The sequence below is a fragment of the Passer domesticus genome, chromosome Z (genome assembly GCF_036417665.1).
Source record: "Passer domesticus isolate bPasDom1 chromosome Z, bPasDom1.hap1, whole genome shotgun sequence".
Taxonomy (NCBI): Eukaryota; Metazoa; Chordata; class Aves; order Passeriformes; family Passeridae; genus Passer; species Passer domesticus.
Window position 1 is genome coordinate 3,289,813 of NC_087512.1, and position 13,631 is coordinate 3,303,443.

The 13,631-nt window shown below is 40.7% G+C and overlaps 1 protein-coding gene across 11 annotated transcripts in view; it reads right to left on the reverse strand.

The window, feature by feature from the left end:
* Positions 1–265: 265 nt before the first annotated feature.
* The window catches only part of SETBP1 (SET binding protein 1), a 265,843-nt gene continuing 252,477 nt past the window's right edge, over positions 266–13,631 (reverse strand). For all 11 annotated transcript variants that reach the window (XM_064405207.1, XM_064405205.1, XM_064405204.1 and 8 more), the window contains 2 exons: positions 10,151–10,318; positions 266–5,053 (listed from right to left, as the gene is read on the reverse strand). In XM_064405207.1, coding sequence (XP_064261277.1) covers positions 4,497–5,053; positions 10,151–10,318 — 725 coding nt within the window. In that variant the 3' untranslated portion in view covers positions 266–4,496. The remainder of the gene's footprint in view (positions 5,054–10,150; positions 10,319–13,631) is intronic.

The following is a 13,631-nucleotide window of genomic DNA, read 5'->3' on the forward strand; positions in this document are numbered from 1 at the left end:
CAACATGGGATTGAACTGCTTCCCCATGTTGTCCAATTGGCAGCTCTTTTCATGTTTTTATATTTTTTTCTTTTTCTTTTTTTTTCTACGTAGTGTTTTATGCAAACTAGGCAGGCATCTTAAGGAGATCTCCAATATGTGTCCTTTGTTGAAATGTGCTTCTAATTATCTCAGAACTGCTGCACCCCAGTTTTTGGATGATATGGAAAGAAGAGGCATTACAAGGGCAAGATGTTTATTTTTTCAATTCAGAAAACCATCCGGGTTTTGTTTTTTAATTTTTTTTTATTTTTTTTTTTCCCTTTTCCCTGTATTCTTTTAGTTGTTCTTCAAACTCTTCAGGATGCTCCTTAGTTGAGCTTAAGTGCAGTCCTGAAACAGGGCCTGTGAAAATAAGAGTTAGGGAAATCCTTGTGTTTGTAACAGTGATTTCTGTTCATTTGGTGCATTATTGTAGTGCTCAGAAGTACCCGTGATGAACTGGCACTCATTGCACCAAATGCTACCCAAATATTCACTGTTAGAATATTCTATGTTCCACAACATTTCTGTCAAATGGGCCATGTTGTAGGATACCCGGGTAGCTGATGACTATTTTCACCTCTTTTATTTGTTTTTTCCATTTTTTTTACAGTTATCCAAAAACATGCAGGGTGCTTCACAGAAAATTTAATATTGAAGGGCTCAAGAAACTGGCAGCATGAAGGTCTTGGAGACACAAGTGGTAATGTTTTTTTTGTTGATTTTTTTTTTTTTTTTTGCTTTTTTTTCCTCTCTCCCTGAATATATATCCCCATTTCTGGTTTTACACTGGATTGAGGAATAAAAGACCCACAGAGTGGATGCAAACCCGTGGCCTCATTTCATATGGCTCACAGCCACGTGATACTGTTTTGTGTTTTTATTGAAGCATGCTCAGATGTGTGCTAATCTGTGACACAGTGGAGGTGTTTGAAAGGTTTTTTTGGTCTTAGTAAGCAAAAGGGCTTTCACCCCAGTTTTATACAGTATTTGGAAAGTGTGTGGAGAGAATCCAGAGAGTTCCTCACTAAATCTTCCTTGTGGTAAGGGAAAAAAAATCAAAAAGCTCATTACTGGAATATTGTTGGGTAATAAATGGCAGGAGTGGGATTTTAGCCTTAAGCCCTAAAACTAAATCCTTTATGATCTGCATGTAGTACATCGCCTTAAAATATTATTCTGTCAGCAACTTGCTTATCATCTTTATAGACTATGCAACATGCAGAACACAAATTCTGAGTGCCATCTAACAGTATTTTCAGTCTGCTTTTTATGACACTAACAAGCTACTCTCCCTGTCACCCCAGGACCAGCTGCATGAGGGTGTTGTGTGGACAAACAGCCAAAGCTGAACCACAGCACCATGCTCCACCAGCACCTTCTTGCCATGAAAACACAAACCTTGATCTTCTGGATAGAGCCCATCCCATGCTGAGAGCTTTCAGCTACCGAGTCCTGAACTTATTTTCTCTAGGACAAATGGGACCTCTTCATGGTTTTGCTCAGTGAAGAGTCTGTGGGGTTGTTTCCTCTGTGTGGACGCTCTCCTTAAACACTGTGCCTCTAGCAGCCTTTTGGATAGCACTTTTTGGAAGGATATTCTTTTCCCAAATCTCAGGAGCATGAGAGGCAGCAGCCACTTAATTATCCTTCCCTGGGGCAGTTTTATCCCAGTGTGTCCAGCAAGGTCCAGCCCAAATCCAGCCCTTAAGGGCACTCGGACACTCTTGAAGCCACGATGGGCGTTTGATGACAGAACTTGTTGCCTTCAGACCTTCTTTTCACTCACTACACACTGAAATGTCCTTCAATGCTACCTGGACATCACTGGAAATAAAACTAAGGATAAATTGTTTGGCTTAGTTTCAGCTGCCTGGAATGCCAAACTCACGATTTTTTTCTGTCATTTTAAGTGACTGTCACCTACTTTCAAGCACAAAGGAGATTGGGAATAAAAGATTTATAATTAACTAAACCTCAATCCAATGCTTTTTAAGGAAGAAGAGAGGAGTTCAATGAGGTTTAGGGTTTTTTTCCTGCAAGTCTAGAACTTCAGTCAATAACACTGTGCTAATTCAAGAGAGCTGAAAAGCAAAATTGGTTTTAACAGAACGAGCAACCAGCCAATTTATTTCTAAGCTGCATTAATTGGAAAACAAAAAGCACAAATAGGTATGATGAATGATGCAAAACAAATTGGAAACAAAATTCTGCGATCCCTCTTATCAGTTTTAAGGAGTTAGGACCTCAAAATTTGTTCCAGTCTTAAAAAATAAAAAAAATACATCCCCTCTTCCAGCTCCCCGACGCAATCCTATCCCCATATGCGTTCAGTTTTAATAAGCTAAGGTGCTATCACAGAAGAAAAATCAGTCTCTAAAAAACAACGAGTTGTATGTTTACAGTGTTCCTCTAACACCATAGTCTTGATATGATTCTTGTAAATAAATAACAGAATAGAAACACAATATTTTTTTTTGTGGGGACTTTTTGTTGGGTTTGTTGTTTTGTTTTTTTGGTGGGGTTTTCTTGTGGTTCTTCTTCTTCTTCTTCTTCTTCTTCTTCTTCTTCTTCTTTTTTTTCTAGTGTCGTGCTATATGAAGCTTCCTTGGCAATAAACCAATTCAAGATTTCTCGAAAAAGGGAATAGCATTTGGCTTGTCAACCATAAAGTAACTCCAATCCCCCCTCCCTTGGTGGAATCTTCCCTCCCTGTTCCCATTTTAATATCCATCTTGCCATGCTAGGTGTTGAGTGCACCACAGGATTTAAAAAGAAAGGAAATAAAGTTGAAAGTACCTATTTCAAATTTCAACAATTTACTTTCTTTTTTTAAAAGCATTGACACTGCAATGGAACAGCTTTTTGTTCAATCTTTGTTTTAGTGAAATATTTTAATTGGGCTGTGGATATGGAGCTTGGGTATTTTACCCAAGTTTAATCAATGGCTAACGGACAACTCGAATGAGAAATGTACAATTTGAACTGACCATTTAAAGAGACGATTTGTCACACACAGTTTGCATCCATGCAGACTGAGAGCTTTATAATTACATTATGTACAAAAAAAAAAATTATTTTTTAGTTTATTAAGGCAACCACAACTTGGAGAACATGTCCAAAGTGGCATTAATACAATTGCAGTGGTGATACCCTTTGAACATTTTTATTTCTATTTTCAGATAAGAACACTTATTCCTTTTCTTTTTTTTTTCAGAAATAATTGCCAAGAAAGGATCTATTATCCATAGGGCTTGTTCTATAGTTTTTTTAAAACAATCTACTTTATCTATTTTCTTTAAAAGATAATATCAAGGCATTGCTACCCAAAGCAAATTATTCATATTCTGGTTTTCCCGTTAATTTCACTGGGAATTGCAGATGATAAAAACTTGGTAGATTTGGGTCCTGGTTTTTATTCTATTTTTTTCTGTCCTATTTTTTTTTTCTTTTATCTCTTTTATATTCTTTTTTTGGTGATTTTTTTCCATGTTTACTATAACTATTCCCCAGAAGTGTCTTGCTGTTCTCTACTCATATGTACCGAGCATCAAAACAACTTGGCTGATGGATGACCCCTTTTTCACATGCCATTGCCAAGTTGCTTCATATAAACGTGCTATTGTAACCGAATATCCGTGTATACCTTATTTTAAATGCTGTGATATTCCATCATTTCTTGGGATAGCACTCGGAATGAGTGTGCACACGTGTAAGGCTCTAATTTTCTATTGCCTATATTGCAGCTAGTTGTAACTAGGCAAGTAAATGAGAAAGAAATATATAGTTCTAGCAGGAGCCAGGCATTTTGGCTTATGCTGTCCCAAAGCCTGGTAGGTATATAAAACTGGAAAAAAAAATCAAATAGGTTATAACCAATATCACAGTTGAGAAAATTACATTATTTTTTGTTGTTTTTTTTTTCTTCTTTGTTTCATTCTTTGTTTCTTTCTTTGTTTCTTTGTTTCTGTGTTCCTTTTTTTGTTTCTTTTTTTTTTTTTGTTTCTTTTTTTACAGTGATTTATACTATGGTAAAGTTACTCTTAGTTTCACCTGGCCCACCAAACAGAATCAGAGTCGAGCATGCACCCTTAGTGACAACGTTCAGCTATCTGCGAGGATGACTTCCAGCCTCTGGGTACGGTATGAGAACAGCAATGCTGAGATTCAGATTAGTTTTGGAAACTCGGCAGAGTTCATGCTTTTTCCAACTTTGACACACATCCTCCTCCCCTGTATCCCCCACTTTTCCCGCGCCTTTCCCCCCTCTTTCCTTGGGGGGGGGCTTGGGTCAAAGCGATGAAGAGGAAAGATGCGCGCTGCAGCTGGGACAGCTCTCTGCAATGAGTTCTGGCTGCTGAAGGGACAGGTCAGTCTGGTGCTGCCAAAGGGGTGAGGCGGACTGTGCACCTCCTGTCCCCCAGTCCTGGCGTGCCCCACTGTGGGCACCCAACATCTGACGAGGTGCACTGGCCTTAGGGAAGGCCTTCACTTTCGCTCCCTCTGCCTTTCCGGTGTCGCTTCACTTTCACGTCCTCCTCTTCCTCCTGCGGGGGCTTGTTTTTTCTTTTTCCAACCCGGGGTGCCCGGGGTAGAGGGAGAGAGAGTGGAGGGGGTGGAGGAGGCAGAGGAGGCGGCAGCGGTGGCGCCTCTCGAGCCATGTGTATGACAGCCTCGATGGTGGCCATGATTGTATCTTGAGTGGCTGCTTGCTCCAATATTAAAGGGTTGAGTGTTGGTCTCTGACCTCTTTTGCTCGGAAGGTCAACGCATTTTTCCAGAACGGGCATTTGGTCTCTGGAGTCTTCGTCAAAGGAAAGGGGTTGCTTCCGAGGACGCCCCCTCCTCTTCTTCACGAAGTTATTGCCTGTCTTTGATTGTCTCTGCAGCCGCTTGGCTTTCAGGATCTTGTTCACATGATCCAGGTTCTTCTTTGTGGACAGGATCTTGGTGTAGTTGCACATCTTGCGCACCTCGCACTGGATTGCTTCGATTTCACGGCGCTTGAACCTTTTCTTCAGTGGTGAGCTGGCTGTTGGGAAACAAGGAGAGAAACAGGGGTGAGTCAAACAACAGTGATTGGAAAGTCTTTTTTTACCCCTTCTAGCACCATGAAGAGTAGATGAAGATACAACTTTCATATAAGTAGTCTTCAGAGATTTCTCTCTGCCTGTTCCCTCTTCTAAAGCAACAAAGCTTTTGCTACAGCATTTTAGCATGAGTTTGCTTCATTCTTATTTTTCAATCTTTAATAGGGGAGAAGAAAGCTTAACATAGCTTTCATATTGGTCCAACTTAACGATTAAACCTTCTGTGCCCCAAAGATATAATCCTGATATCTGCAATTCTTGTCATGAACGCCAGTTAGTATGAAGAGTGTTTGTTGCTGAAACTAGTGGGCAGAGACAAGATGTGTGCATCACTTCATCTGTGGCAAATTCATTACCCCTGCCTGGGTTTCTGTACTATCATCTCTTCAGATACTAGCTGAAGCTACTCAGTCATATAATTGACTTTAATGGCCCCCAAAGTAAGCTCAGTCCTGGTTCAGATCACTTACTTTAGATCTGAACGAAGTCCAAAGTAGTTAAGTTTCTTGCCAAGGTCACGTTGTGAGTCATTGTCAGAGCTGGGAAGAGTACCCAGAATTTCTTGGCTCCTTGTCCTTTGCTTAGGACACGAGACCTTGCTTGTTTTGCCTAAATTGTCTCATTGTCCTTTCCTGAACATGGCATCTGTTCAGAGTTCAGGATTTGCACACAGATTAGAAGTAACTACCCCTTTGTGAGGCAAGCAGAATGTATTAATTCTGCTACTGCAATAACTGGTGCTCCCTTTCACTCCTAGCATATCCGTTCTGTGCTGCTGGGAAAGAAATGATGGAATTCAGAATTTCTTTTTTGGTAAAGAATAAAACATCCCACTAAATTAACCTCAGCCCACGTCTCCTTGCAAACTTAATTTACACCTGACTGTCAAGCAGTCATTTGGATTTGAAATCCTTGAAGTTTCCCGAGCAGGCAAGATTTTGAGGAAGGTTCATTTGGGGGTTATCTCTGCCTTCATGGCTAACAGGCTAATCTTCCAGCAGTAGTTTAAATAAAGTTGCTATTGTAGCATTTTCTGTAGATAACCAGAAGCTGTCAAGTTGTAGAATCTCTTCTTGCTCTCTATGGGCTGTGACAGATTCAGCATATAAACCTCATTCACTGGCCTCCCCTCTTGGAGAACATAAATTATTGGCTCTTATACCACCATGTTGCTTGGATTCAGCAAAGAGCTTGCATAAACAAACCCAAGTTACAATGTAAGAAGTAGGAGTGAGTCATAAACAAAACACAGACATATGCTCTCTTATAAATAAAGACCTGGGATGGCCAACTTCCCAAAGTCTGGTTTTCATTAATTACAAAACAAAATACATTTTCCATATGTAACCCACTCCCCACACCAAAAAGAAAAATAAAACCCATTTGCAGTTTGTGGTTCACAAAGGACAAAAGAAAAGAGGAATGCAGTCATTTTGGTACCAAAGGAAAAGAGAAAGGAAATGAAATATCCAAGTTGCTCAGGAGAAGCTAATTAGTTGCACAAAATTCTTCCCAAGTAGGTCACCCCTAAAAACTGTGGATTCAAGATCCCTAAAGGCAAGTGGCAGCAAGCTATTTCCCAGAAATTTTATCAAAAAAGGTTAAGTCCCTGTCACAGAAAATGATTATTCTCATCTGTCCTCACTGGTGATTGACATAAGTAGTCCCAATATCTTCAGCCTTAAGTATTCAAATCCTTTGAGTCCCACCCATATCCTGAGAGTAGCTTCAGGTCAGAAGATCTAAAAAATCAAACATTTGGCACACTCCTCAAATTCACAGTCCACCTTTTACCTTTTATTTCTATTGTCAGGGCACATTTTCAAATCCTTTTTTTTTTTTAATTCCAATATTTGAGGTGCAATTTTTTTCTGAATGTAAAGCTGAATTTTTTCAGTTGGTGATTGACAACGGAAAATTTAGCAGAAATACAGGAAAGCTTGCAAAGTATCATGATGATATCAGGAGATTTGACTTTACTCTCAATTTTCATTGGAAAGAAAGGAAGCCAAGGAACTGGGGGAAAAAAATTGAAATAAAGCAAAGATGCAAAGATGTTATGTCTTTACTGAGATTTATGTGTAGCCAGCTGTTTCTGCAGCTTGGTGTTACCACCTGAACATGGTCAATAGAGACCTGGTCTGTACAGCTGGTAGAGGACGACCTCAGCTTCCAAACCCTAAAATGGGAACTCAATGCAATTCAAGATAACCTTGCACATTGTTTTGATGTCCTGATGCTGAATAAGAACACAGAGCTCCTGTCCATCCTGAAACCCTCTTAGGCCCTCAAGAGGTCACTCAGGCTGAGAGTCGTGAGTGGAGCCTGATTCTGAATAGACACTGCCCAAGTGGAGCAGAGGTTGGCACCTGCCTTCTGCCAAACTGCCCAGTTCCCCAAAATTAACTGATATGCAGGCAATTATGGGTAGGCTTCTGCTCCTGCATGTAAATGGATGCACTGAACACCACTTTCAGTGTATTCCTTCATGTTTAGATACTTTTTTTGCCCTTATAAAACTTTTCAAACTCACAAATCTGTTCATCTTGTGCTGAAACACATTTTCACATTTAGGAAAAAAAAAAATCCTGTGCTGTTCTATGCTGGCTTACTGCACTAATTTTTCCTTTGTAAGTGCTTTGGGGTATTTATGGCTTTCTCAGGGAGCTTATTAGAAGCTACTAATAATTCTTTTTCTTTCTTCCTAGCAAGCATCTGAACTTGCAGGCTCTAGAAATCTTTTGAGCTGTTACACAGTTTGCCAGTAGTAAGAGTGCATGTACTGGGTAAGTACATATGCTTTCAGGTCAGGCTTTTAAGATGAGGTATTAGGAAACCCAACATTATTTTGATTATTGAATGTCAGGGACATCTGATTCTACATTTGGTGTAGGAAGACTATGCAGAAATAGTCTGGTGGGCCTGCAGGGGGAAGCTTTGATGAGGTGTGCCTATGATAAAATATCAGGGAGATCTGCCAAAGTAAACTAGTATTGAAGTGAGAGCCATTAGGTGTTATCAACTCATCTGGAAGCTCTTGGTGAGCAATCTTTGATATAAAATATATTCCTATATTGCCATGTGACATGCTACTCTGCTGAAAGCCAAAGCTAAGTATTAATCTTTTCCATTTAATCCAGACAGACCCTGCCCAACCCTGGACCCAAACTGGTCTGTGTTGGTCTCCATTTTTTTGAATTTTTTCTGGTCTGCCTCCACAAAAGCAAAACCCAGGCCAAAATGAAGAGAAACTAGAAATGCACGATGCAGCACAAGCTTTTATACTTTTGCTTCATCCTTTCCCCACTCTCCAAAGAACCCCACCTAGCCCCAAAACAAGCAAGAACCAATGTTAGCCTTAAACCACAGCTTTACACATTTCAAATTAGGCCCATGGAGGTCTGGAGTTTCTCCCCTCCCCGGGGTCCACAGGTGCAGTGAGGCTCAGTCTCACAAATTGAAATGGCTGCAGGCCATGCTGGGAAGCCATACAGGAATGATATGATGCTGGAAACAGCTTCTGAATCAAAGAGAGACGTTCCTACCAAAAATATATCTTTCCAAGGGGAGCTGAGAGGAGGCTGAAAGACCCACTCCAGCAGTGATGATGAAGGAGGAGGTGAGCCCAGGTAGATCAGACCCTTTGGATGTTCCTCATTGGCCCCTTAAGTTCATTCTGGATGGCTTTGTTATGTCTGAAACTCTAAAATCCTTTTGCTGTCTGTCATTCTCCATCCCTTCGGAGGTGCCTGAGGCCACTTGCAATAACATGGCACAGAGGAGGCTGCTCAAAGCTGGGGTCAATTTCTTGGCTTGAATTGAATGGAGAAATTTTCAAAGAGCTTCCTATTAATTACAGGAAACCCATAGCACTGTCCTGTTTTCCCATTAACACAGTTTCTTTCAGTTTTCAGCTAAATTATTTCAACATCTGGGCTACAGATAAACCAACAATTTAATTAGACTTCTGAAAATGGAAAGAATGAACTATGCAGTCAAGCATACACTTTCATCTTGAAACGGATCATAAAATATTTGTGTGCTTTCCTTCTCTGCCGCTTTAAAAATCTGTCATTGGTTTATATATAGGAAAGTACTTAAGACTAAACAGACAATCCTGATTTTTTAAATATAAAAATTTATCTTTACAGAGGCTAATTTGCAGCATGAAACCCTGGTTTTCACAATTTATTCAGGAAGTGAGAGGGAAATAAAAATAAGTGCGTTGAAAAAGCACTTTCAGCTGAATGATTAAATATGCAATAATTCTGTAAGTCAGTGATACAAATTTTTTTTGTGAATGTGACATCAAAAGTTTGACAAGATTATGAAACTCCTAATGGTTGCATGTAGGGTAATGAACTGTGGATTCCCCATTCACTGGAAATTAAGACAATATACAAGATTAACCTCTCTATCCATGCCCAAGAAAAGGCATGATGATGCCTGAATGACTTGGCTCAATTTCCAACAGTATGAAGATATCACCTTTCTGATCTGATTCAAAATAGAAGCACAAAATATAAGTTGATAGAAAAGCGTGCTATTCTGACTTATTTATTCTGGTATTTTAAATCACTGCTCATTGCCCCAGACAATTTTGCACTTGCAAGACAGAATATTATGCTAAAATCACTGAAGTATGCAGTACAAAATCTCATCTGCTCCTCAGCTATTCACTGTGTATTCGGTTTGCTCATGCTACAGGGATGGGAGCATTTAAAAGAAATGAAGAATGGGGCTGAGGAAGGAACCCAGGAGTCTTTCTTCAGAGTGTCCTGCTAGACCCTACAGACTGGTGCTACTTGCATCCTCATTATTGCACAAGTGGTGGAGTGTGAATAAAATAGATTTGATGTGCCAAGACCTACAATCATGGTGAGAAAGCACTGGAGATGTTACAGCCTGATTATCACATTACATATTCACATTTTCAGCTACTTCTCCAATCAGGAAGAGAATTGGGTGAAAATATTGTACAGCTCCAGAAGGAAGAAGATGGGGAAGAAACAGAGGGGGTGGAGTGAAAACAGCATTACCTGCTTCAGATGTTGCTGATGATGAAGGTAGGAGAGATAATACTGGACTTGGCATTGCAACGCTATCAACAGCTGCTGGTTTCCTTCTGGTCATCACATTACAGGCAGAACTTTCCATTTTACCATGAAGTGAAGTCTGGTCTGCTTTTAAGTGGGGACCTGCAATTCCTAGGGAAACAAAATTTGGATGAGTATTAGTGCTGTAACATGTCTGGGAATATATCTGAAAAAAAGATAAGTCAGTTGCTGTCTGATATATTTCCATATTTCCTTGTGGACGTATCTGTAATACAGTCTTGATACTAGCAAGGATCATAATTGTTATTAATTTTTGATAATTCTGCTGAAGGATGTATAGTCACTGGTCTCTATAAACAATGCTAAACCAAGAAAACATTCTGCGTTAGTAATTTTTCTTCTGAAAAAAACCCCATACACTCTGATACTTGTACAAAGAAAAATATCCTTCATAACTCTGTTTAATGGGAATGCCTATGTATCATTTCCTGTGTAGTTCATTCTCCACACATAGTTACATACTTCTCTGCTATAAACACCTGACTTAGTGGGTGTTTCATCTGAGTAAGGAGCAGGCATCAGGAACAACCTCAATATGCAATTCCCATCCGGAGCACGTTGCATTTATTTTTCAGGAATTCCCTTCCTAATTAAATTTGCCTTGCAGCTCATCAAAGGGAAGTGAGTTAAAGAAAGAAAGAGTTGTTTGTCATATATCTTTCTACCTACAGTTTACATGCAGAACAAATGAGTCATAAAATAATGCCAAAGAAGTTAAATATTCCAGAAAAATAAAAGTTATGCACTTATAGCTGGCAAATTCTTCCACTAACAGTATTTCTCAAACTCTTGTATAGTTTGTAACAATTTTGTTTGCTTGTAAATATGTGAAATATAAGCTCCTGGCATGGAAATTTGGAAACCTCTCCCAGTCTCTGTGATGTTGGGCTTCAAAATTATTAGAACAGATATTCATTTATCAGAGATAATCCTTCATAAATTCCTTCCTTTTTCAGATCTCAACCTGCACATGAGCCTCAAATAAAATGCATCTGATTTTGGTAACTAAATTATACAATTATTCAAAAAATCACAAAGCAGCTGAGGTTGAAAAGCTCCTCTTGAGACCACCTTGCCCACATTACCCTGCTCTAACAGGGTCATCCACAGAAGGTTGCCCTGGACCACATCTGGCTAAATGAGAGTATCTCCAAGGAGGGAGAGTCCACAACCTCTCTCTACAAACTGTTCATCCCCTCAGTAAATCTACACTGTTCAGGAATAATTTGTGTTAATGTTTCAGATTTTGCCCATTCACTCTAGTCCTGTCACTGGGCAGCATTGAGAATAATCTGGCTCCATCCTCTCAAATCTTTCCCATCAAATATTTGCATATGTGGAAAAATCCCCTGAGCCTTCTCTTCTCCAGGCAGAACATCCCATCTCTCTGAGTCTTCCTCATAAGAGAGATAATATCCCAGATTCTTCATAATCTCTGTGGCCTCTGACTGGACTCTCTCCCATATGTCCATATGCCTCTGGCATATCAGCCACTGCTCTGAGTTCTGAAATTCTCCACATTTGTTGAGGGTGCTCTCTACCCCGCCACCCTGCTCACTAATTGACATATTAAAAGTTTTTAGTACCCATATCATGGGATGCACCTCTAGTGTCTGGTCTCTAAGTGGACTTTGTGCTACCCATCACAGCCCTCTGAGACCAGCCAGTTTCCAGTCCATCACAGTGTATATTTTTTTCTGCCTGTGATTCATCATTTTGTCTGTAAGAAGCTGATGGAACTCAGTGTCAGAACTCTTGCTAAAGTCAAGATGAGAAACACCAGATTGGTGAGGCATGATTTCCACTTCACAGATCTTTGATAACTACTCCTGGTCATCTTTTCCTCCTTCACATGTTTGGAAATGCTCTTCACAATTATTTACTCCATCAGATTCCAGGGATTGAGGTGAGACTGAACAGCCTTGCTGCTTTCTTGCTTTTTCTTCTTGACCTTATTGGACTATTTCCTCTCTTCTAGCCCTCAGAAACCTCTCCTGATCACCACAATCTTTCAAAAACAACCTAGAGTATCCTCACAGTGATGCCAGCCAAATCCCTCAGCACCTTAGGGTGCATCCTGCCAAATTCCATGAATTTATGCATGTCCAATTCATGTAACTGTTCCCAAATCAGATCTTCCTCCAGGAGTAGGTTTTCTTTCCACATCAGTATTACAGGCCTGGGATTCTGAAAGGCCAGTCTTACCAGCAGAGATCAAGGCAAAGAGGACAACCAGCCTTCTGCTGATCTTTTTCAACCAAGATCCCTGTTTCATTCAGCAAGGGGCCCATATTTTATATAGGCTATTTTTGGCTGCTTCATGTACCTGTCAAAACATTTCTTGTTGATCTTCTGCCCTAGATTCAACTCCAGGTGGACTTGGCCTTCCTTAGCCCCTCCCTGCATGCCTGAACATTGTAGATCTCATCCTCTGGGTCACCTGCTTCCATTTCTCTTGGTGCCTGAATTTCTCAGGAGCTTCTTGGTCAATCATGAAAGTCTCCTGACATCTTTGCTGAGTTTGATTTGCCACTCTGATCTGGTTTTGCATATCTCCACAATATTCCTCCAGCAGGAAACCTCCTGGCACAGCAGGTCAGGTCAGCAGGTGGGGGCCTTTATCCCCTGCAGCACTGAACCCCTCTGCCACCCCTGGCTGCACCTGGACAGCACCTGGTGGTTCCTCCAAGACTTTCCACAGGTGCTCTCACACAGCCTGGGAAAGCTCACTAAGATCATCGAGTCCCACTGTTCCCACTGCCAAGGCCACCACTAACCCGTGTTCCCAAGTGCCACATCCACATGGCTTTTAAATCCCTCCAGGGGATGGGAACTCCAGCACTGCTCCTGAGAGTCTGTGTCAGAACTAGACAACCCTTTCTGTGAAGAAAGTTTTGTTAATATACAATTTAAACCTCCCTTGGCACAGCTTTCCTCTTGTTCTGTCCCTTGTTCCCTGGGAGAAGAGTCTGACCCCATCTGACTGTACCCTCCCTGTCAGGGAGTTGTAGAGAGTGAAAAGGTCCCCCCTGAGCCTCTTTTACTCCAGGCTGAGCCCCCCCAGCTATCTCAGCTGCTCCTGGTTCTCCAGACCCTTTTCCCTTTTGTGTCTCTTCACTGTCCTTCTCTTCTCCATACACCAACCAAAAATTCCTTATATTTGCTATTTGGAGCTGCTATGAACAGTCTCTATGAACTTAGGCATGTAAAATGAGAAATATCATCAGATCTGTGGGTTATTTCAGAAGCTGTGGAAGAGATCCCTGTCAGATGCAGGCACAGAAATGCTACAGTGAGAGGAGTCTGAAAGACAGGGATAGAAATGGGCCAGTCTGGGATAGGAGTCCTGTTGAAAACGTGACCTGATATCAGCTGGTGGATTTAAGGGGGGCAAGAAAAGGCA